The following is a 25,578-nucleotide window of genomic DNA, read 5'->3' as shown; positions in this document are numbered from 1 at the left end:
GGTCCAGGCAAGTCAAATCAGGGCCCCAGTTTGCCTTAAGGTGACATTTGAAACTTAAATAATAATACAGTATGACTTTTAAATAGGTTCTTTCAAAAATTAATCATCCTATAGTTAATACTATTTTTATTCTATTTTTCCTTTCCTTAATATCTGCTTTGGGAGATCTTTTAAAGACGCTTCTTCATTCACCATCCTTCTGACAGAGTTTCACTTCCGGTAAACTATCAAATCTATAGCTATTATCCTTCTTTCTTTAATTCCCTTTCCTTTTGTTTTGTTTTAATTTAATAAATTTATTTTATATTTATTTTTGGCTGCGTTGGGTCTTCGTTGTTGCACACAGACTTTTCTCTAGTTGTGGCGAGCAGGGGTTACTCTTTGTTGCGGTGCACGGGCTTCTCATTGCGGTGGCTTCTCTTGTTGCGGAGCACAGGCTCTAGGCGCGCGGGCTTCAGTAGTTGTGGCACGTGGGCTCAGTAGTTGTGGCTCGCGGGCTCTAGAGCGCAGGCTCAGTAGTTGTGGCGCACGGGCTTAGCTGCTCTGCAGCATGTGGGATCTTCCCAGACCAGGGCTCGAACCCATGTCTCCTGATCTCTGCCCAGTGACATATGTGATCTCCCTGCATCCCTCGTCCATCCTCTCCCACATTTGCCAAAGTAGGCTGTCGTACTGCTCTGATGTAGAGCTCACTAGAAGCATCTTGCTGGTGAGGTCCAGCTCCAGTTTGCCGTCGAGCGCCTTGCCGTCCTTGCTACAGTCCAAGTTGAAGCTGCTGTGGGGCCGGGCAGCAATCACCCCCGGAGAGCTGGGCTCGGGGGCGAACATAGAGGCCGAGACCGGCGAGTTCATCCGGGAGCGACTCTGCTCCGCCACCATCTTTAATAACTTAGGCTAATTCATCTCCCTGTGTTACCATAGGAAAAAAAGTACATGATTTTTGTTCACACTGAAAACCACAAGCTATTTCCATGAGGAATTTGCTGCTACTATTTATTATAAATAATTTTTTCATTAGTTTTTCTCTAAGAGCATTGTGTTAAGAGGTCTTCATAGAACATTATATAAAGCGTTTCTGCCTCTTATTTGTTCTATATCACTTTGGCACTTTTACTGAGAAAGAGATAGAATTAAGAAAGAAATAGCAAGAATGCTTGATCTTAGAAAACAAAAATTTATCAAAATATGATGCTGGACTACAAATTAGAACTTGCAGTGTGATATGACTATAAAGAAATAATGTCAGGGTGAGTAAAAGGGAGGTATTTTGAGATAGTCATGTAACAGAATAGGTGAAGAAAAATTTTGAGACTTCTTCAGCGTATCAATAGTTAATTTTGGTTCTAGAAAAATAATGGTAATGGAGAATGAATTTAAATGAAGAACACACAAAAGTAACTCATTCAATAAATATTTGAGTGCCTAATATGTGGTAGGTCCTGTGTTAGGCACTAAAATGTGAAGGATTTACTTATGAATAGATTGGAAGGTTAAAACCTATACATTGCTAAGTTGTTATATGGCTGTCTATATAGGAATCTGAAGTATAGTACTAACATTTAATGGCAAATGTCTTTCTTTCTGATGGAGAAACTCAGGTGCTATTTATTTTATTCAACTTGCCCATGGTCAAACAATGAGATAGTGACAGATATTAGAGTCATATTTTTGATACAGGTTCTAAACAGATTAGGTACTCCCCATTAATTTGGCAATCAATGTGATTTTCAGACTGGGATTATATTCAAAGCCATGTAAAATTTGGGAAGATTGGAATGAGAATTTAGTTACCATTAAATTCCTTCTGTTTTTAAATTACAATTTGAGAGCTTGGAGAAGCCTTAACTAATTAAAAGTAGAACATGATGTCACATAATACTTTAAAAACCACTTTGAAATCCTGTCGTGGATTTGTAGCTCTCTCAGTTAAGTCTGTAAATGCTAGTGAGCCTAACGATAAAAGTTTGTTTCGTGTGGGCTCATTGACTTTGCTTTTTGCTCATGCCTGGGCTCTTTCTCTCCTTTTGCTGTCTGCCTTGAAAATATATGCTGCTTCTTGGTAACAAGGAAGACTTGTAGAGAAAATTCGAGAGAATTAGTGTAAATCAGCAGTTCCCAAAGTATATGCCAAGGGAATATTGAGGGATTTTTATCTGATAAAAAAAGGTTTATATTTGGGAAAAACTGATTTAGACATGACAAGTCTTTGATATACAAATGTGCGTGGGGACACTCCAACAGGGAATTTTAGTATTCCCAGATTTATTTGAATAGAAAACCTAATTTTTAAAAATATCTTACTGATTGATATTCCATGGAATACACTTTGGGAACTGGTACAAATCCATCCCTACTAGATTCAAAGTATGTGCCCTATTGCATTGCTATGTACAACACTCTTTTTCTACTTATTTCTAACTAGATTTTATTTTCATGGAAAACTCTGGTTTCAGGTAGACAGTAAGTTGCAGGAATAAGTATTGCCTGATTGTCTGATTGTTAAGATGTTTGTTTTGGGAACATGAGAAAAGGAAATTTAGATTATAAATTACTACTTGTGAAAACCTTCTGTTAGGTTTTTATGAGTAAATATTCCTAAACTAAAATATATTGTTTATAGAGAATTTCTCTTTTTTAAATTGCAGACGTTGGGGATCAGCCAGGTGAGGTAGGTTATTCAGGCTCTCCTGCAGAAGCACCTCCAAGCAAGTCTCCATCTATGCCGTCACTAAACCAGACTTGGCCTGAGCTGAATCAGAGCAGTGAGGTTAGCAAAGCTTCCCTTTTCTCTCACTAACATTCACTTTTTTAAGGTAAGAAGTTCCGAGCAGGGTAATTTCAGCATATAGCTCTTTCAGCATGCATGCATAGTTGAGGGACCATATCAAATGTGACTGTGATAGATATTTGTAATTATATGACTCTGAGGTTTTCAAAGTACTTTTTCATATGTATATACTATCATTTAGTTTCCACCATTCATTCCTACTAAATCTCTGTGGGTTAGATGGGGCAGATGCATGAACTTAACAGTCGAAAGGGTAAATGTCTTGGACAAGATATCTTACAGCCAGTAAGCGACAAGGGCTGAGGTTTGAACACAGGTCCTTTGGACGTTCAGTCAGCTAGCATACCTGCTGTGTCACACTGCCTTCTCATTCCTGTAAGCAAGGCCTGGGATAATAGATTTGGAATCTTGGCTTTGGAAGTGATATGAGAAGCCACTAAACCAGCTTTCCACATGAAAGAAGTATTTTCTACATTCCAGGCTATTCATAGTAATTTATTTTATTTAATACAAAATGGAATGATTTAACCCTATTAAATGCAGTGGTTAAAGACCATGTTATATAAGACCAAGCCCAGCGTGGAAAACAGAATTTGAGAACCACCCCCCATTACTTTGGAACTCCATTATACAAAACAATAGAAGTAGGGCCACTATGATTAGAATAAGGGAAGAGGACCTGAGGCCCTGCCTCCACAAAGCACCCTCTGAGGCCCCTCTGTTAAATCTTCATGCTCTGTAGAACTTCAATTGAAAACCACTGCTCAGCCTGTTAGAGCACTTTTCTTTGTGAACAAGTTATATTTTTTTTCCTTACAGTCTTTTGTATCACTTTTAGATAGTGCTTGAAGCTTCTGTGCTTTCTGTGTCTTTTAAAGCCAGAAAAATACTGGGTTTAAGAGACACTAGTTAATTTTGGACAACTGAAAAACAAGAGAAGTAACTGGCAGGTTTAAAGTACTTTGCTGCTGCTTTATGACAGATACCTGCTTCTGAGACATTATAATATACATCCGTCATGCTGTCAGATATAAAACCATTTATATAAGTGTTTTTCTGGAGGGAAGATTTAAGCCTTGAAAGAATTTGCTAGTAGAGAGGCTTTATGGAGAATAGGCTCAGTGTTCTTGAAACCACTGTTTTTTGCTGCCTTTATTCATTTCTGTCATTTTTTTAAAAAAGCAGTATCAGATTAAAAGATTATTTTTACTGATATCTGTTCATAAATAAAAGCAACTCTTTCTAAAGCATGTCAGTTCAAAAGCCCATCTTCATTCCAAGTAAAAATCACATGTGATCATTAAAGACTAGCAATGGAAATCCCTTTCAAATCTGATTTAAGCAGTTGCATTTTCCCTTCTTAAATCTTCTTACCAAGTTTCATTTTGTGGTGTTTGCTAATAAGGACATGAATGTCATAATTGGTTTTTTGCACTATGTGTGGAAAATCAAAATGTTACTAAAACTAACATTGATTTTTGACACATTTGAATAATATTTATTTTTTTTAATTTACTTAGGATATGGAAATTATATTTTAATTTTCTACCTCAAAGCACTAATATTCTTTCAACAAATATTTATTCAGCATTTGCAAATATGGATGAGGCACTGTAGGGGATAACACTAATAATCTGTAACACATATTGAGCACTTTTGATGTAACCGTTCTGTTCAAAAAGCTCTTTACATATATTAACTCTTTACATCCTTATAACAATCCTGTGACATAGGCATTATTAATCTCACGTTACAGATGGTACAACTGGAACACAGAGAGGTTAGATAACTTGCCTGAGTGTGTGCAGCGTAACTAGGATTCCAGTCGTCTGGTTCCAGAGCCTGTGCTCTTAACCATTATACTAAAGTTACAAAGATAAGAGTGTTTCTCTGCTCTCCAGCTAGCTTACATACAGTCTTGTAAAATCAAGTAAAATCTCATGCCACCAAATAGGTAGACAGATGTCTTCTTTTTGGAAAAAATATTCTGCATCTAAACTTTTCTCCATAGTTAGATAATCAGAATTTTAAAAATTCCTTCTGTACCTATGCAACAATAATTATTGAAGAAACTAATTACATTAACAAATATTGGTAAGTCACTTCCCTGAAGTGATGTCCCTTGATAAAAGTGAATCACTGTGGATTTTCTTTATTCAGGAAACACGCTGAATGCATCTCTTATTTCTTAGTATATCTTAATTTTATGATTTCAAAACTAATCTTTAGGGAAAGCTGTTGAATGATTGCATTAGCCATTTCTGTAGATAATTTTTATAAATGTGTTCATTTGCTAACATTTAGTTTCTACATGTCTTCTCAAATTGAATATTACTATTTTAAATAGTAAGTCGAACTTTGAAGCATAAAAATGTATACTTTTCTATACTGAATTATAAAAAGAGGATTTTGGTTAATGGAGTAGGTGTGTCTGTGTGTAAACATTCATGTGTATATATTGTATATGTGCAGATGTTTTTCCTTCAGCGTATAACTGGTAATTCTTAAGAATCAAATTTTAATGATAATTTTAATATGATTTTGATATAAAATCCTATACTGTTTATTACTAAGATCTTCAAATGGAATTTACTAAAATTAATAATCACTTATCACTCCACCTAATTTGAGGTATGATATTTGTGTACCTCTTTTAGAAGAGTAGTATTTCATATCAAAATACATCTTCTATATATAACACATACTCAGTTGCTTGATTTGCTCTCATTGTGGCCGCATTCTGATTTTTCTAGCATGGGGTTGGAGGTGGGTGCCTGATTGGCAGTTTTGTCTTGTGGTCTGGCATGGCCCTGTTCATAATGCTGATTACAGGGGTTGACTTGCTACAGATTGACATAAGCTCAAACTTACATTAATTCCAGAATTCTTTGCATTTTATCTCAATTATATTTTATTAAATATCTATACATATGTACAGAATATGTGCACATACATAATAGAATCATCTTTCAGGGGTCGCACTGGCAAGTCGCACTGACTTGCTTTGTTTTGACCAAAACTTTGGTACTCAGAATTCATTAGTACCACCAAATCAGTGCATTAACATTTGGATTTTAAAAGAAGGATTTGAAGTTATTCTTTCTCTAGTCAAGACAAACCCCTTTATATTTTTCTTTTGTCACCATTTATACCACTTAGACTCTGTTCCTTTATTGTGTTTTGAGTTGAATTCTGTAAGGCTTTGAATCTCTCCCATGGAGATTGCAATAAATTGTTACTGTACATTTGATCGTGAAGCTGCTCACTTTACATTACAAGATGACCCAGCATAGATAATGTAGAATGTTTATGGAAAAACAGAGCTTATGGAATTTTGTCAGGCCTACGAAACACAACTTGCAGTGCAACCTCTGAATTACTTTGCTAAATCTTCTCCGGTGATCTTTTACTCCATCTTTCTCATCATGCTGACTTGTCTCTCCTCTGTCTGTTCAGCAGTGGGAGACATTTAGTGAACGCTCTTCAAGCTCACAAACTCTGACCCAATTTGATTCTAACATTGCACCAGCTGATCCTGTAAGTCAATCACTTAGCTTGCTTGTTTGAAATTAATTTTATTAACCCAAATTTTCATTCATTATGGTTTTTAGCTGATATGCATGATTCAGTGGAGTGCTTAGAGGGAAATGGTGGCAGGCTTTTCAATTTTGTGTGTTTAATGGTGGAAAGAACTTTTTTTTTTTTACCATTCTTTGTATTTTCTAGTTATTTTAATGAGAGAAATCTATGTTTTTAAAATCTGATACATGTGTCTAAAGGAGCATTTTGTGACAGTTGATTTAGTTGACCTTGTTTTCATTTGCTAATTGAGTGTATGTTTTATTAAACATATACTGCTTATTGCAGTGTAATGACAGTAAATACTATTTTATTTGTATGCTTACACATCATGTAACATGTGCTATGTATGTAAACATGCAGTGTCATCTTTTATTTTAACAGTCCAGATGGTACAGCTTTGACTTAATTAGTATGTTGAGTCCTGTTACAAGAGAATCAAGTTCAGCAAAACAATAGCGCTGTTGGTCAAAGATTCCCATTGTGCAGAGGAGGCTCTGTCTTGTCTTCCTGTGGTTCACTGTGTTGCTTTGAAAATGCTACAAAGTTCACATCCTGATTTAAACAATAAATTCTGTCCCATAGATTGAACTTAATATATGCCCCACCCGTCCCTCAAGTTATTTGAAAACTTCTATACTGTAGCTATTACAGTCTTCTCACTGTTCACTCCTGCCTTTTCTTTTATTTTTCATTTTTTCCTATAAAGAGAAGGACATGCTAATAAGTACCTTTCAAAAAGAAAAGAGGAAGTAAGTAGGAAGGGAAGAAGAGTGTAAAGGTAGGATTTTTAAAAATGAGTTCAGTGAAAAGAATTGGAGAAAGTGACACAAGGCATTCTTTCTAGATGTTTCTGACCAAAGATAGCCAGCATTTATTAATTAAATGTTAAAATAGTCTTGTTATTTAATATGGATTTGGGAGAAGTGGCATTTAAAGATAATAATACATCTTCAACATTTTAAATTAATGGCTCTTTGGTGTGTTTTATAATTTTAAAGAATTTATATCTGTTTGAAATACAGAGAATGCTGTTATATTGAATTCAGACATAATGTATGGAAGTGTTTTAAGTGTCTATTTTATAATCTATTCATTATTCAGGGGCCAATTAATATGTAGATTATCTGAGCCTTTGGCCTTCTCTTTCCTTACTACTTTGAGGACATTAATCTTTGCTTTTAGTCTCTGAAAAATAGGAGAGAAATAAAAAGGCAGCACTTAACAATTTTTACTGCTTATTAGCAGCAGTAATTAAAGTTTCTTGGGAAGTGACACGTGCTATAAGCTGAAAGAAAGTTTTACTTTAGCTCTGAGTTTCATTTCTCCATATTATTCTTATCTCCTACTTACAGTCAAGTTAATTTTATTTAAAGTACTTAATAAAAGTATTTTACAGGGAAGGATGTAGCAGTAGAGACTCTTTTATTCTCTAACCCTTAAGAGATATTCAGAGTAATAATTCATTGTATTATGATCTTTGTCAGGCCAGAAAAGAACATTAAATATAAAAATCTAGAACTCGGAGGCAAACTAAATTGAGTCATGACTGGCAGGAAATGCAGGGAAATAGTTGACTTAATAACAGTGATATTCTTGTAACTTTTTGGAAATAATATCCAAATTTGTGAATTCCAGCTCTAGTGTTTAAATGATATGGCATAATACTTTCTTTTGCTATTTCTAGTATGGCAGGAGGCTCTAGGAAAGAAAGTTTTAAATGGTTAATTGACATTTTAAACTTGAGTTTAGGCCTCTAAATTTGATAAAGTTGGCAGTCTTAAATATTTATAATCTGGTACCTAGAAACATCTTTTTTCTTTTACGCTGGCAAACTATAATCTCACTGTAAACTTTCAATTAGTACAATGCCCTGCTTTCAGTGAGGGTCTGAGTTTCTTAACCTTCATTTAATTCTTACCTGACATATTACCAGTCTACAGAACACAGCCTGTGGCCACATTCCCAAATGATCCTTTGCAAGGTTTATATAAATAAGGATTATAAGTAAGTAAATAAGGTCCATTCAGATTAGAAGATACTCACATAGGAGAAAAAGAACACTACAGTTCTGATATGAATTTAACATACCTTACAGTGTCAGAAACACTTAATGGAATAATTTTTAAAAGCCAAATTTTGATAAGTAGATATTGCTCAATAAAGTTTGTCTGTGAAGGACTCCAAACTGCTCTGTAGCACTTAGAGACAGCCATCACCCAGGGCAGTGACCTCACATGCAAACTGAGATGGTTAATTATTAGGCTCCCAGAATTGTTATGAAACTGAGTTTCTGATATCTCATTTCCAGCAACCTGATTACTTTTGTTGAACTGCTTATTCTGGTAGAATGTGTTTCCACCAGGAAATTCTAGACTGACGAGAAGTGCAGTGCACTGGTCTCTGCCATGACTTATCTCTGATCTTGAGTGCTGTAGAATGTTTGACTCACTCAGGGTATGACAAGGGAGTTCATTTGATCACTGATTATGCCCAGCCAACTCAGTTGGTTTGGTGGAGCCCCCTTCCAGGTGCCTGTGTTATTCTCTAGGAATATCAAGATGTCAAAAAACAAGTCCAGTCTTAAGTAGACCACAGCTTAATCATTATAAACTGATGGTAATATGCTGACTTTGATAATTATCATATGTAGCCGTGAACAAAACTGTGGGCAGAGAACTGTGGGCTAACTCAACCCAGTGTGTTTGGGCAAGTTTTCACAAAAGAGGGTATGTTTGTATGATGAGTTTTGACTGAAACCGTGAATTGGCAGAAGTGGACAAGGACATTGCAAGCAGAAGGTCACGAGCAGCAGCAATTCAGTGCAGTGAGAGTGTAGGGTAGACACGTATGGGGGAGTGATGGGGAGCTGAAGAGTGTGGCTGAAACCTGACTGGGAAGATCTTTGTTTCCTAGACCAAGGATCTGAACTTAACTGGGAGCTAACAAGAAGTACCATGATAAGATGGGGGCGCCAAAGAGGTAGCTGGGGAAGATCGTTCAGGCAACAATGTGAAGGACTGCTGGGATCAAGAGAGAGTGAACAAACACATGAAAGAATACTCAACATCATTAATCATTAGAGAAATGCAAATCAAAACTACAATGAGATATCATCTCACACCAGTCAGAATGGCCATCATCAAAAAATCTAGAAACAATAAATGCTGGAGAGGATGTGGAGAAAAGGGAACACTCTTGCACTGCCAATGGGAATGTGAATTGGTACAGCCACTATGGAGAACAGTATGGAGGTTCCTTAAAAAACTACAAATAGAGCTACCATACGACCTAGCAATCCCACTACTGGGCATATACCCTGAGAAAACCATAATTCAAAAAGAGTCATGTACCAAAATGTTCACTGCAGCTCTATTTACAATAGCCCGGAGATGGAAACAACCTAAGTGTCCATCATCGGATGAATGGATAAGGAAGATGTGGCACATATATACAATGGAATATTACTCAGCCATAAAAAGAAATGAAATTGAGCTATTTGTAATGAGGTGGATAGACCTAGAGTCTGTTATACAGAGTGAAGTAAGTCAGAAAGAGAAAGACACATACCGTATGCTAACACATATATATGGAATTTAAGGGGAAAAAATGTCATGAAGAACCTAGGGGTAAGACAGGAATAAAAACACAGACCTACTAGAGAATGGACTTGAGGACACGGGGAGGGGGAAGGGTAAGCTGGGACGAAGTGAGAGAGTGGCATGGACATATACACACTACCAAACGTAAAATAGATAGCTAGTGGGAAGCAGCCGCATAGCACAGGGAGATCAGCTCAGTGCTTTGTGACCACCTAGAGGGGTGGGATAGGGAGTGTGGGAGGGAGGGAGACGCAAGAGGGAGGAGATCTGGGGATATGTGTATATGTATAGCTGGTTCACTTTGTTATAAAGGAGAAACTAACACACCATTGTAAAGCAATTATACTCCAATAAAGATGTAAAAAAAAAAAAAGAGAGTGAGATGATGAGCACCTGAACTAAGTGACACAGGAATAGCAAGTAGACAGGACTGGTTTCAGACAGACAGGATAGTAAGATTTAAGCCAAGTAGAAAATGTAGATATTTGAGCACAATAGAATATTCAATAAAGTACGAAGATGTATAAAATCAAGTACCTAAATATATAATACAAATGTGCCATGAGTGTTTAGGAATGGGTTTCCTAAAGGTTTTGGGTGATTTGAATAGTTAGAAGAAAGTGAGCAGAGCTTGTGAGTCAGTCTCTTTACTTTTTTCTCTGTTTTTAAATATGGGGATGCTAATTTGGAGCAGAGAAAGTGTTACTTTGGCATCTTGTGCTCAGGACCCAGAGACTTACAGGCATTTATGGTTCTTCATCTGGGTGTTGAAATGCTTAAAGTCAAAGCTTGCTCTTCTGCTGCACGTCACAGTCACAGACCGAGCTTCTGATCACTAGTCTGAGGTTGGGCCTGGTCATCTGTGTTAAAGCTCTTCCAGGAATTGCCTTGTCCTACTAGTAGCAGGATCCACTGGATTAAAGCTGTTGCAGGCTCATAGCAACAATTAGTTATATGACTGAAGTATGCAATAGGAAATTGATTTGCTGGTACAGAAACTTATGCAAATTATTTAGAGAATGAATAGAACATTCATGATTTTCTTTTTGGGGGGTCATTATTGTGACTTCCCTTTATTGTACTGGAAATATATGAAAAGGCTACTTAATATATCTGTTACAAATTTTATAAATATGACTCTATGTACATATACACAGAATATATATTAGATCAATATTATGAGTTAAAGCATGTAATAAGTTTTCCTTGCTTGTTTTTTCTTAGTGTGCTTTGGGTTTGGAATAAGCATGAATCTATCATGCTTTCTCCTTTAATCTTGCCTTAGAATGTTAAAATCTGATTCTCAGCAGTTATTTCTGCTATTAAAATTGTAAGTTAAGAAAATAGTAGTTATTCTTAAAGCCATGTTTTTCATAACCATAAACATAACAAACAACATCTTGAGTGTTTTGTTAATAATTTAGAATGTTAGAATGTTAAATGTTAGAATGTTAAAATCTGATTAGAATGTTAAAATCTGATTCTCAGCAGTTATTTCTGCTATTAAAATTGTAAGTTAAGAAAATAGTAGTTATTCTTAAAGCCATGTTTTTCATAACCATAAACATAACAAACAACATCTTGAGTGTATTGTTAATAATTTCCTGAGTATGACTCATTCTTATGTGAGAAATCTAAACTTTTATCCATCTATTATGTTTTATAACTGTAACTTTAGAGTTGTAGGGGAAGTGTTAGTTCAGGTTTATTAAATAGTACATAACCCTGTCCAGAATCTCACTGGCGTAGGGACAGGAAATTACTGTAAATGGATTTATCTGTATAATTGCAGTAAAGAATTCATTTGTTATAAATGGGTTGAATTTAGAGATTATGCGAATAAGCCAAGGCGACCTGTCAGACAGGAGATGGTATGCTAGAACTTGCAGAGGTGTGGTGTTAATACTGTCACCAAAACAGCGTCCAGCTTAAATTGAAAGGTCATTATCCTTCACATTAAATGATAAATTTAAACTCATTACTAGTTATTTGAAATTTAAGGATCTCAAGTTCAGTCTTTAGCAGCAGCACATACAAAATATGAGCTGACTCCTAGTAGAAGGGGCTGAACTCCTGTAGGCATGTTTTTTAGCTGGTCTGTTGCTGTTAAGCCAAATGCTTGATCCCGTTCTAGTTCCTCCCCTGCGCGTCTCAGCTCCCAGGGCCATGCCTCCCTGGCTACCCAGATGCACCTTTCTCTCTTCCTTCCCTTTTGGAGAGGCTGCCATACATTGCCTTATACTCTTTTCAGAAGTTTATTCTGTCAGTTCCTTTACTCCTCTAACTAGACTTGCCGCTCATGCCTTATGTTGAGAATTATCAGATGTAATATAGTCATGAAAAAGTTTAAGGAAAGTATTAATGTTACAGTAGGAGTGTTACTTATCATAACTCTTAAAAAAATGGGTTCCTTTTGTGGAAGTTTTATGCATGAATTTTAAACAGTTCTGTAGAACTAATCTATAGAATATATGTATCATGCCTACTGTTACAATATGACAGGCATCTCATTAACTTTGTTTTATATATGAAAAAGAAAAGTGTCAAATTTTTTGAGCAGTTTAGTGAAAATGAATTCAATCTTTTACTTAGTCTTTGGGTTCTCATAAAATAGTTCCTTTTAACCTCAAAGGTTCAGATTTGTATAACTTCATCAGATCATTTCACACTTTGCCTTTGAATATTGTCTTGAATTGTATTTTTATAAGATCAGTTTTCTTCTCAAATCTTTAATCACTCAAAGTTAAAATGTACTTTTTATAAAACAAATCAGAATATTAGGTGTATACAGAAAACTTGATTTTTTTAAAATATAATTCTGGAACTTTTATTTAAAAAATTAATTTTCATGCTTGCCTTAGTGTGAATGAGGAACCCTGTCCACCGGTTTTTGAAGTGTTTTTAATTTTGGTTATTTCAGGGTACCTGCTTGGCATTTTTAATACAAATTCTGTATTTCCTCCCATTTGTCTGTAGGATACTGCTATTGTTCATCCAGTTCCCATCCGTATGACTCCAAGCAAAATCCACATGCAGGAAATGGAACTTAAAAGGACTGGCAGTGGTAAGGAAGCTGTTGCTGGGTTGTGTCTTAGTTTAGGAGGTTATATTTTAGATTAGCATCAAACCAAAATACACAGGTAATCATTCTGAGTTCAGGTTTCTTTTGTTAATTGCTTATTTTTTTAACATAGTACTTTTTCTGCAATTATATTTGTACTGTGTGTGTGTGCTTGTATATTTTTTAAAATTTATATTACAGTTTTAAAAGCAAATTACTGAATTTAATTTATAAAGTTTTTAAATAAGGACGTTTGGAAAACGTGACTTTTCTGATACCCTGTGGGTTTTTATGATCATTCTTGTGAATTTACATTTAAAGTATGTTCAAATTTTAACCGAAGAGGTATATGTTAAAGTGAATCTTGACTTTGAAATAGTATATTTTGCTTTAACTCTTGAAGTTTCTCCTCATTTTAGATTAAATGTTTTAGTTAGGGTCTCTCACAGATAGATTTGTTTTCTATGTAAGTCAACAACATAAATTACTTATTTTACAGTCATTTGTGTGGTGTTTTATTTAACTAATTGCCCTACAGGGATAAAATTAACAAAGTATGAACATGCAGATTGACTTTTTCATTATAAAGTATCTTCTGTTGTGGCAGAAAACAAAATTGTGTATAAACAGGTTTATGTTTGTCCTATTAAATATTATTTTGTCTTACATTTCATGGATTTACTTGCTACTTCTTTGGAGTATTGAAACAAAGTCTTGTACTCTGAGGTTTATGAATTTATTAATTCAGATACCTATATCTTGTATTTTTACCTATTAATTCTCTCCTAGATCATACTAATCCCACTAGCCCATTACTTGTGAAAACATCTGACCTTTCAGAAGAAAATAAGATAAATTCATCAGTGAAATTTGCTTCTGGAAATACTGTAGGTAAGTGAAAGATAGAATTACATCTTCCATTTGAGGTTTATTAAGTCTGGACTTAGAGTCTGAATAATTCAAATATATAACCATTTAATATTATCTTCACTGGATAATGCAGGAGAATAGTCAGTCCTTTTAAACACCCTACCCTCTGTATGAATAAATGGTTGCCCATTGCCACTAAACCTTCTTCAAGGCAGGCCTCCTGTTTGCCATCCCTCTCAACTAGCCAGATTTTGTACATTGGCTCTTTCCCACTAGCTCCTTTCTTTCTGTCTCACAAGAAATTGTGCATATATTCATTCATTCAGCCAATGTTAATGGAATACTATGTGCCAGGCTCTGTTCTAGACACTGGGGATTCAGCAGTAAACAAAACGAAACAAAAAAATCTTTGCCCTTTTGGAGTTTACATTCTGTAGGGAAGGTAACAGAAAAAAAGGACTCATATCTTAGGAGATAATTAACACCCTGGATAAAAATTAAGTTGTGAAAGGGGAGAGGTAGTGACATTTTAAATAAGGTGATCAAAGAAGGCCTTACAAAAGATGACATTTGAGTTAAAACTTGAAGGAGACGAGGAATTGGGCTCTGTGACTATCTGAAGGAAGGATGTTTAAGGCACAAGGAACAGCCAATATGAAGCCCTGGTTTAGGGAAGATGCCTTATTTACTGGGAACAGCAAGCAAACGCCCGAAATAGAACTAGTTAGTAAATTTGGCAGGTAGAGGTAGCAAGTGGGAGAATAGTAACTGGGGAGCAGTGTAAGACTGACTTGTACTGAGTAAGATGAAAAGCCATTTAGAAGGGTTTTGAATGGAGAAGTGACATAATCTGACCTTCCTTTTTTAGCAGGATTATTCTGGCTGCTGTATTGGGAATAGGCCAGAAGAAGGCAAGAGTTCAAACAGGGAAAGACCATTTTAGGAAACAGTTATAACAATACAGGCAAGAGAAGATGATGGCTTGGCCTAGGGTGGTAGCAGTAGAAGTGCTGAGAAGTGGTCAAATTCTGGTTAGATTTTGGTAGGAAAAGACCACAGGATTTGCTTGAATGTCAAGGGGTGGGGGTGGGCGGTCATGGGTGGTTCAAGGGATCTTAGCAACTGGGAATTGACAGAGTCTGTGGTAGGAGAAGGTTTGTGTGGGGGGTGGGGGAGTCGGAGTTCAGGTTTGGACATGATAAGTTTGAGATGCCTATTAGAACATCCAAATGGAAATTCGTTAATTTTAGCATCCTTCTTGTACCAATTAAGTAAACTTCTCAGTGATTTGACAAGAAAAAGGAAAGGGATACATTTTGAAATGAAACTAAACCAAATAACCAGTCCCTTCAATGTATCACTCTTGAAAGGTATGAGTAGTATTTCTTCAAATTATCCCTAGAGTTTCTATTTTAAAACTTCTTTACTGCTTCACAACTCTTAGTCTCTTCTGGGATTCTCTTCTCCTTCATAAGACTTTGAGGAAATTGAAAATGATATGACCTCAGGTGAAAAATTGGTACCCTCTGGTTAATTTCATAAATTTTATTATTGTCTAAGCACATTTTATTCCCTTGTCAAATTTTTAAAAATTTTACATTAACAGTTTTTAAGTTAGCTTTTTTACTTAAGATATTTCTAATTTATTCTTTAAAAATGAATTTTTCATTACAAAAACTATTCACACTTGTAGAAATGTAATAAATAAAAATATGAAAATTACTTGTAATCTCACTATTCTACGAGTGACCGTGATTAGCATTCCTTGTCAACCTTAATCCTCATTCTGGGCATGTTATATTCTTATGTGAAATGAAACTGTAATACATGTACTGTTTCCTGTCCTCCTTCCATGTAACTTATTTTGAATATTTCTCTATTATTAAATAATAACTTTTTTAGATTGTAACTTGTTCACTGTGCATAGTATTGTGTTGTGTAAATAGTCCATGATTTATTTGATTTATATCTAATTTTTTACAGTTAGTAATACTATGATGAAATGTTAACGTGTTAGCCAATCTTTGAATATCTCTGACTTGAAACAATAATTCAGTTATATAAATGATTATTATTAAATAGCATATATCCCATTTATCAGCAGATGGTTACAGTAGTTCAGACTCTTTTACTTCGGATCCAGAACAGATTGGGAACAATGTAACTCGTCAAAGGTTAGTGTTTCTGTCAATAAAAAGCATAATTAAAATATCTTGTTAACGTTTTAATATTTAAAACCAAGTATAAGTTATTTTTCTCTATTCTTCAGTTCTGCACTTCTCTAAAGGCTGTTAGGTTACCTACTGATTTATGTAAAAGGGAAATGATTTTGATTCTTTCCAACTTTAATAGGAAAACAAAAGGAACCGTTATGTCTTCATGGTATTCTGTGGAAGGTTTAAAATGAGCTGATAATTTCTTGGCAGTAGTGGTTGAATACAGTCCTTTTTGTAGCTCATCACTGAGAGTCTATTTAAGTAAGAAATGTGCAGATTTCCTTTCATAGCCTTATGGGCAAGTACCAAAAGAATTCAGTGTTTTAAAATGTCATCTGGAAGCACAGCCCAGTGTTGGACTACCTACCCACCCTGAAGATCTGCATTATACATAACGTCTCAGGCACAAACAAAAAAAGGTGTGGGGTAGGGTGAGGGAAGCAAGGGCTCTGTCTACAAGGGCTTCACCGTCCACTCAGAACTGTGCACAGGACAGAAGCATCTTTCTCCCCCGCTTTTCACGCATTGTAAGAGCCTTTTGCCACACTCCCGGAGGATATATGGAGAGAGTGGTAATACAGAATCTCTGAAGAGCTCACACAGTCAAAAGGCTGCCTTTTCATATATCTTAGAGTTCTCAGCCAGTTTGGATTTTAGTCTACTTTTTATTCCTATTAGTGAGGATCAGATTGCTAAAGTCCATGAGACTCTTTTCTGAATACATAGACGACTTTGGTGGCCAGTAAGTGAATCTCGAGAGAGGGTTGAGCATGAGGATAAATAATCACGTCTAAAATGAGAGGGCCTGTGGTAACACAGAACGGGCATCTCACACAGTGGAGCTACATTCTACCTCAGCTTACCAAACTTGAAATAAGTTGAAAGCTAACCGTATCTGAAAGTAGAGTTTCTCTTTTTTGAAAATAGCTTTTCAGACTAATATTATCTTTAAATGAATGGAAAAACATTACACTAGGTTAGAAGTCTACCTTGAATTCATGTTAATAGCTAACTTTCTTTTTAAATTTTTTGAAATTTTGTTGAATGTATAATTATACTTTATAAAGAAGATTCTTTGCTATATTAAATAACTACTTGTGAGTGCGCATCATAAACAGCACTGTTTGTTTGTTGTAATACTCGTCTGTCCTCTGGAGAAAATGTCTCACCAGTAAGATCCTTTGCTGCTTAGCTGAGTTTGAATGCTTAAGAAGAAAAAAGAAAAGCTCCAATGTCAGTAGCATGACCAATTGTAACGGGGCGAATTTTGCAGGTCTCATTCAGGAATGTCGCCTGATAACACTGCACCACCACCTCCCCCTCCAAGGCCTCAGCCCTCTCATTCTAGATCGTCGTCTTTAGATATGAATCGGACCTTTTCAGTCACCACAGGTAGGGGTTAGAGAACCATAATATATATTAAATACATTAAATATATTAAGCTAAAGATACACAATATTTTCTCTTATTTTTTGATACTTATATAAAGAAAAACTTTGAATTGAAAAAGTATCAAATGAGAGGGAATTTTTTTTTCTTAATGACTACCTAAATTGAGTTCAAATGATAACGATGGGAACCTGAGAGATGCCACAAGAGATTTTAAAAGAATGATGTGGAGATATCAAGGAGGTAAAGCTAATAGGTCTTAAATTACATGACAAAAGAGAAAGAAGAGTCATAACTTACTCAAAGGTTTCAGTTTTTATATGACCGGTCGTGTTGTTGTCACGCTGGTGGAAATAGAAAAGTTAGGACGGAGGGTGATGATGTTCTGTTTTTGATATTATGCGTTTGGAATGATGAGAAAAAAGAGAAATAATCAACAGGCCAATTGGACTTGTGGATTAGGGAAGAGTGATGTATTATTTGAGAATCATTTACGTAGAATTAATAGACTGAAGTGTTAAATGAGAGAAAATTTGGAAGTCTTCATATTTGATAGCTAAAGAGCAATCAGAAATATGGGAAGAAAACCAAGAATGTATAGTGTTATGGAAACAGGGAGGAGCAAGACAAGAGTGCCTCATGCAGCAGAGCAAGAGAGATGAGGTCTGAGAAGAGGCCATGAGGCCTGACCACATCTAGACAGCTTTACAAGTTATATGTGGCTTCCAGTACCATATGTTGGTATTGGAAATCTTTTATCATTTGATCGCATTCATTCAGCCTGTCTGTTCTATTAGCAAAGTAATTATATATTTACAAAAAGAAGACTTGTGTGTTCATACAGGACAGCAACAGGCTGGAGTTGTTGCCCAACCTCCTGCAGTGCCTCCAAGACCACAGCCCTCACAGGTAATTCTCCTAGGTATTCACTACTAAGCATCAGTTATTATAGTCCCCTTAGTCAACTTGTCTGTTAGGTCTTTGATTCTATTCTAGAATTATTCTGAAGATCAGGAATTACATAATTGTCATTCTTAATGTGCATTTATTAATAATTCAGGGAAGGGGACTTCCCTGGTGACGCAGTGGTTAAGAATCCACCTGCCAATGCAGGGGACACAGGTTCAAGCCCCGGTCCAGGAAGATCCCACATGCCGCGGAGCAACTAAGCCCGTGCGCCACAACTACTGAAGCCCGTGCGCCTAGAGCCTGTGCTCCACAACACGAGAAGCCACCGCAATGAGGAGCCCGCGCACCACAATGAAGAGTAGCCCCTGCTCACTGCAACTAGAGAAAGCCCGAGCGTAGCAACAAAGACACAACGCAGCCAAAAATAAATAAATACATTTATTAAAAAAATAGTAATAATTCAGGGAAGCTAGGTCTTATTTTAGAAGATAAGGATTCCAATAATGATTTATTTTTTGAAAGAAGCTCAGAAGTGAACCAAATGATAATGTCTTGACAAAGGAGGGTTTGGAGGAAAGAGCAATGGACTGGGAGATATGAGGTGTCCATGTTATGTCCTGGATCTAACAGTGACTCAGAGTAACCTCCCTGCATCTCCCTGGATTTGTTACTGTGTCAGTGAAGGAAGTGTTAGATGACTTCTGCAACCCCCCTGCCAGGTCGAAGTTGTTTGCATCTGCATAAAACTGTTATGTTCCAAGATAGATTCTGGAATATAGCTTAGTTTCATGTGACTGACTGGCTACCTTTTACATGAATGAGTTCGGTTGATTTTTCTGAGTTAGATTCTTATAATGAAGTTGCTTATTTGCAGTAAAAAATATGGTTTCCTAATCATCAAATACACTGAAATTTGAATATTCCAGTATTTATTTTATCTAAAGTGCCAACAAAAATGCTTTTACTGTGTTAAGCTGTGAAACCCAGTGAGTTGGTCTCTTCACTCAAGAACCAGTCTAGTGCAAAAGACAGAACTGTAAACAACAATTATAATAAAAGTGCTGCAGTAGACATATTTATAAAATACTTTGGCACAGCTTTTCTAGCTGGTAAAGTCAGGAATCACATTGAAAAGGTCTAAGTAAAATGAAGTAAGTTAGACTTAAGCAGAGACTTGAAAGATAAAATGGTATTTCTTGGGGAGAGGGCATTACAACCAGAAGGAATGGCATAGAGAGGTGTAAGGTAAGCCTGGCATATTCTTCAAGGAAAAACCATTGAGTTCAGTACAACTAGAGTCATGGGAAAGGAAATTAAAGAGGTGGGAAAGGGGCAGAGCATCTCCTATATCATACTAAGAAGGTGGAATTTTTCTTATAGGATGTAGAGAATTTTTAAAGGGACTTTTTAAAGAGACTTCAGATTTATTCCTGTAGCATCCTGTACTTACTTCCCTTGTCATAAAACTCCTCACACGGTATTTTAAACCCTTGTTTATTTATCTCTTGTCCTGCACTAGGCTTTATTATGGGATGGGCCTTACTTGTTTATTCACTATTATATCTATCCATAGTGCTTGGCCAAAAGTAGATACTCAATAAATTTATTTTTCGATTGAAGACTTTAGAAGATTTGATCTGGCAAAGGAGTGGAGGACAAATTGAAGAAACGTGCACTGGAGTGTCAGAGAGTAGCTAGAGCACGGGTTTTCACACTTTAAAAATAACAATCTTTGGGCTTCCCTGGTGGTGCAGTGGTTGAGAGTCCTCCTGCCGATGCAGGGGAAGCGGGTTCGTGCCCCGGTCTGGGAAGATCCCACATGCCGTGGAGCGGCTGGGCCCGTGAGCCATGGCCGCTGAGCCTGCACGTCCGGAGCCTGTGCTCCGCAACGGGAGAGGCCACAAAAGTGAGAGGCCCGGGTACCGCAAAAAAAAAAAAATTTTTTTAGAAACAAATGAAACATTTAAAAAAAATAGCTATTTTAAAGAATGAACAATTATGCAGTAGCCCAATTAAGAAAAAAATAGATGCATGGGGAGAATCAGAGATTAGGGCCAGAACTTCCCCTCTCCTGTGATGCCCTTTCTTTGCAATAAGAATTTTGTAGAAGTATCTTTTTTATTGGAGGTTTGTCATCTTAATTTTTTTAGTGTCTTAGCATTTCACTTAAGGTTTTTTAGAGCTAAATGTTACTGTACCTCACCTCCCTGAATTTTCAGCTAGTAAAAAGAGCATCCTTATAAATAAATTTTCAGAGAAAAAGAAGGCTACTCTCTGACACTGATAACACCAATAAAATGTCTGTTCCTCTATATCCTAAACCCTCATATAGGCTGCTGGTCCCGTCGTGCATCGCCCGGTGGATGCCGATGGCCTAATAACTCACACTAGTACCTCACCTCAGCAGATACCAGAACAACCAAATTTTGCAGATTTCAGCCAATTTGAAGTATTTGCTGCATCAAATGTAAATGAAGAACAAGATGATGAAACCGAGAAACATCCAGAGGTCTTGCCGGTCAGTTTTCAAGGGCTTATCTAATTTTCTGCTGGGAATCTTCTCATATCATGCTCAGAGGAACCCCTAAAAGAGCAAATAATAGAAGGGACATCAGCGAGTAAAATATCTGCTGCTGCTTCTTTTAGAGGATTTATATTCCCTAGGTCAGTGCTTCTCAATTTCTTATTGGCCTCAGATACCTGCTGGTTGCATAAAATGCTTAATAAGAATCAAAATCTGGGTGAGGGGTAGCTGTCACATGAAAAAACACAAACACAACCATCTGGTCTTGGCTAAAACACTGTTCTGGGAGTTGTACCTTAATGCTAAACATCTCGTGTGATTTGGTGAACATTTCTGTATAATAAGAGGCTATGGTTACCATAGCTACACTCAGTTTGTATGAGACTAAGTCACTTTATGGGGGGTTGCATCTTACTGCTAAGCATTTGATTGTGTGATTTGGTGGAGATTGTATGAGAGGAAGTCACATTAGTTAGACTTAACAGACTACAGGATGTCGAAATTTAATCTTTGCAGACAGTGTTCTGGGAGACTCTTTCGTTCTAGCAGCAAGAACTTCTCTAGGGATCCCTGTCTTCACTAAGTGTAAATGTGGAGTTGGAGGGAACAGGGGAATTCTGAAGTCCATTCTGATTGTTTCAGTTTATACTGATCTTCTGTTAACACATCCAAAAATCTGATTGTTTGACTGGCGTAATTTAGACAAAGTGTTCTTATAGGTCTGATCCATGGAAAGTTTTCTACTAGCCACTTCTTCAATCCTGCAACTTTCTGCCTGGCCTGGGGCTACTAGGGAAATGGGCTGCACCTCCAGGAAGGCAGGGTGGGCCTAAGGGGAGTGCAGGTGTGTACAGGGTACTGGTACTGACTCGCCTGGAATGGACGCTTCCCCTCCCCCAACCAAAGAACTTCCCAGACAGTGCTGCACCCTCAGCTGCCCCCCACCCCCTCAGAGATTTATTACCTCCCCTCTCTGCCCTTTAGTAGTAGAGAATGATCATTTTATAAGGTATTCTCAAATTCCCCCTCATCTTCATCTCACGTTTCTTATTGTTAGAATGAATATTTTATAAACATTTAACTCTCTGATTTGTTACATGTATATTTATTCATATATGTATATTACTTATATATAATTTGTGATAATAATATATTCATCTCTAGGTTGAAAAAGCTTCTGATCCTGCAAGTTCTCTTCGAGTTGCCAAAACAGATAGTAAAATTGAAGAAAAGACAGCTGCTAGCGCTCCCGCCAATGTGGTATACAGAAGTCTTTTTAAATATTGATCATTTTTTGCATATGAAAAGTTATATGAGATAATTTGAAAATCTTAGAAATAAAGTTCGAGATGATCTAACTCATTCCATTGCCTTTAACTGTAATATGCCTAGTCCATCTCAGAACACAGTCCACCTAGAGATAGAGATGATAGCCTATCATTTGTATTAATGCATGCCACAGGTTCTCAAATCTTATGTGGTTATTACAGTCTTTCAAACATATAAAGTAGAACTTCCTTATTTGTCATATTCAGTTTCTCTTATTGCAGTTATGAGTATAATAGGGAAAAATTATCAACCCTTTAAGGTTAATGTTATACTCTGTGCTGTTTTTATTTAACTGTCTTAGGAATGATTTTTTTTCCCAAAAATTTATTATGAAAAGTTTTAAACATACAGAAAGGTTGAAAGAATTTTACATTGTACATTAGTAAACCCACACCTTGATTATACCATTAGTATTTACTATACTTTTTCTTTCAGTTTTATTGAGATGTAATTGACACACAACACTGTATAAGTTTAAGGAGTACAGCATAAAGATGTGACTTACTTACGTCATGAAATGACTGTCACAATATGTTTAGTGAATGTTCTTCATTTCATATAAATACAAAATTAAAGAAATAGAAAATATATGTTTTTCCTTGTGTTAATATACTTGCTTTATATCTCCATCCTTCTCTCTAACTATATCAATCCTTCTTATCTGTTGCTTGCATTTCAAAGTAAATTACAGATATCAGGACACTTCCCCTTGAGAAAAAAATTTTGGTAACTTTTTTTTGTCATCATTAAGACATTCCCAGTAGTCATGAAAACAGTGAGTGTTTCTGAAAGTGCTTAAATTCTACTTTCTGGACACTTTAATTTTTACTACATTTAGTAGTTCTGTGGTTTTCTTAATAGTGAATTTTATTTTTGTCAGTTAATGGCAATAAATTAAAAATAGCACTTAACCAAAGAGATGGCATTTGACTCTTGTTTTTATTTATTAACAGGTCAAATCAGGTTATGGTAAATATCAGAATACCATATTTGATTCTGCTGAGGACACATTCACAGTTACCAATAAAATGTCCACTCATTTTCAAAAATTATAATTATTGTGCATCTTAGTGATGGATTTTTAGCGAATTGCCTAGTTTTCCACTTCTTTATAAATTGTTTTATTCATTAAGATAATATATCTTAGGATTTTTGAGTAGGAAAGCCTATGGAGATAATGGATGCATATTTCTGGAGACTCACTTTTATAGTTATTGAACAGGTATATATCGAGTGTATCATATTTATGTTAAAACTGAATATGATAGCTTTGAGTCACAGAATTCGGGCCTCAAGGAGCTTATTATGTCACCCTATAAAAAAATTTGTCTAGTAAGTACATTTACAATTGTAGTGTCACTAGGAACGTTCTTTCCCATTGCAATTTAAGTCAGTTGTTGCCACAAATATATAAATTGTTTCAAAGTAGGACAGGTGACTCTTAATTTTTGGAGAATGAATGGCTTAACAAAACCATATGATGTTGGCAAAGTGCTAACTAACCGTGAATGTCTTCAAGAAATTATGAATGGAATTCATAATTATCATTATGATGATATAAGCATAATCATTATGAATGGAATTCTTGTCTCCTAGAGCAAAGGCACAACACCTCTTGCTCCACCACCTAAACCTGTTCGAAGGAGATTAAAATCAGAAGATGAATTAAGGCCAGAAGTTGATGAACATACACAAAAGACAGGTGTCCTAGCTGCTGTTCTTGCATCACAACCTTCTATTCCTAGGTAATCAAAGCCATTCCTAAACACATGTAACTACTAGAAACAAAAAGCACAGCAATTAAAAATATCAAACTGAAAGGAATTATGGTCAGACTAGTCCTGTAGGTGAGCATAGGCTTTCACTGCTCCTCTTTGAGAGTTTTCTCATTTTTGAGCGGGTAGAATATTCTTCCCACTTTTTTCCCTTCTATTATTAAGTTCAATTCCAATTCCACTTTTACACTCTATTGCAAATCCTGGAGCAGACTTTAAAAATTATAGTGCACAGGGACTTCTGTGCTGGCGCAGTGGTTAAGAATGCGCCTGCCAACGCGGGGGACACGAGTTCAATCCCTGGTCTGGGAAGATCCCACATGCCGCGGAGCAACTAACCCCGTGCGCCACAACTACTGAGCCTTTGCTCTAGAGCCCGCGAGCCACAACTACTGAAGCCTGCATACGTAGAGCCCGTGGTCCGCAGTAGGGGAAGCCACTGCACTGAGAAGCCCATGCACCACAACGAAGTGTAGCCCCCGCTCACTGCAAGCAGAGAAAGCCCAGGCACAGCAACAAAGACCCAACACAGCCAAAAATAAAATATAATAAAAAATTTTTTTTAAAATCTTAACCTTTAAAAAAAATTACAGTGCACAGTAACACTGATGTTTTAACTATGGTAGTTCTAGACCAGGAATTGGCAGACAAGGGCTCATGGGCCAAAGTCAGCCCATGGCCTGTTTTTGTAAGGCCCGTGAGCTAAGAATGGGCTTTTACATTTTTGTAAAAAAGAGGAGAAAAAGAAAAGATACAAAAAAAAGAAGAACATTCAGCACAAATGGTATGGCCTGCAAAGCTTAAAATACTTAACTGTCTGACCATTTACAGAAAAAGTTTGCTGATGCTTGCTCTAGACTGACTTAAACTCAGGTGATTGTACAGAATAATCATTAAAACAACAACTACAATAATTAAGTCTCTGAAGCTTAGATACTTTTGGTGGAGCATTAAAACTGAGCAAGTGAGGTTGAGCTATGCTAACAAGGCAAAGATGCTTCCTCTGTGTTCTGGGTTTAGAGATCAGGGAAGAATGGAGAGAATTTAAAGATAAAAAATGAAGGTAATTTTTTTTATCTTCTCAGGTCTGTTGGAAAAGATAAGAAAGCTATTCAGGCGTCAATTAGACGCAATAAGGAAACCAACACAGTTTTGGCCAGATTGAATAGTGAATTGCAGCAACAATTAAAGGTAATGTAGTTTCTGAATCTTTATTTGGGAAGTTCCATGGACTCAGAGCCTCTTAGTGTTGAACTGGAACTTGGAGGAGATCCAGCAATTCTTACGCTAGTATGAAACTTTACACGTAGCAAGAGAAGTGTAGATCTGAAGTGTTTTATATGCCTTTGAGTCCTTTAATAGTAAAAAGAATTTCCTGTACTCAATTCTGGTATGATTGCCTTATCCTACATGTACATAAGGCATCATATTCCTAAAATGTTTAACTTTCATAATGAGACCCAAGAGCAGAAATGTTGTGACCTCGGATACCTCCACTATCACATGTGTGACTCTCTACACACTAATTCTAAAATG

At 36.3% G+C, this 25,578-nt stretch overlaps 1 protein-coding gene across 14 annotated transcripts in view; it reads left to right on the top strand.

Moving 5' to 3' along the window:
* REPS1 (RALBP1 associated Eps domain containing 1) overlaps positions 1 to 25,578 on the top strand; it is a 74,404-nt gene that overhangs the window by 45,569 nt on the left and 3,257 nt on the right. For 3 of the 14 annotated variants that reach the window (XM_019951699.3, XM_019951693.3, XM_073789659.1), the window contains exons 9-19: positions 2,646 to 2,767; positions 6,245 to 6,325; positions 12,946 to 13,033; positions 13,820 to 13,921; positions 16,002 to 16,074; positions 17,390 to 17,508; positions 18,332 to 18,414; positions 20,747 to 20,932; positions 22,103 to 22,198; positions 23,864 to 24,012; positions 25,128 to 25,233. In XM_019951699.3, the coding sequence (XP_019807258.1) occupies positions 2,646 to 2,767; positions 6,245 to 6,325; positions 12,946 to 13,033; positions 13,820 to 13,921; positions 16,002 to 16,074; positions 17,390 to 17,508; positions 18,332 to 18,414; positions 20,747 to 20,932; positions 22,103 to 22,198; positions 23,864 to 24,012; positions 25,128 to 25,233 (1,205 nt within the window). The remainder of the gene's footprint in view (positions 1 to 2,645; positions 2,768 to 6,244; positions 6,326 to 12,945; positions 13,034 to 13,819; positions 13,922 to 16,001; positions 16,075 to 17,389; positions 17,509 to 18,331; positions 18,415 to 20,746; positions 20,933 to 22,102; positions 22,199 to 23,863; positions 24,013 to 25,127; positions 25,234 to 25,578) is intronic. The other 11 variants (XR_002179713.3, XR_012324880.1, XM_019951694.3 and 8 more) reach the window with 10 other exon arrangements.

This window comes from Tursiops truncatus, chromosome 12 (assembly GCF_011762595.2).
Source record: "Tursiops truncatus isolate mTurTru1 chromosome 12, mTurTru1.mat.Y, whole genome shotgun sequence".
NCBI lineage: Eukaryota > Metazoa > Chordata > Mammalia > Artiodactyla > Delphinidae > Tursiops > Tursiops truncatus.
The sequence above is the reverse complement of the archived record's forward strand: the minus strand, read 5'-3'. Positions and strand labels throughout refer to the sequence as shown.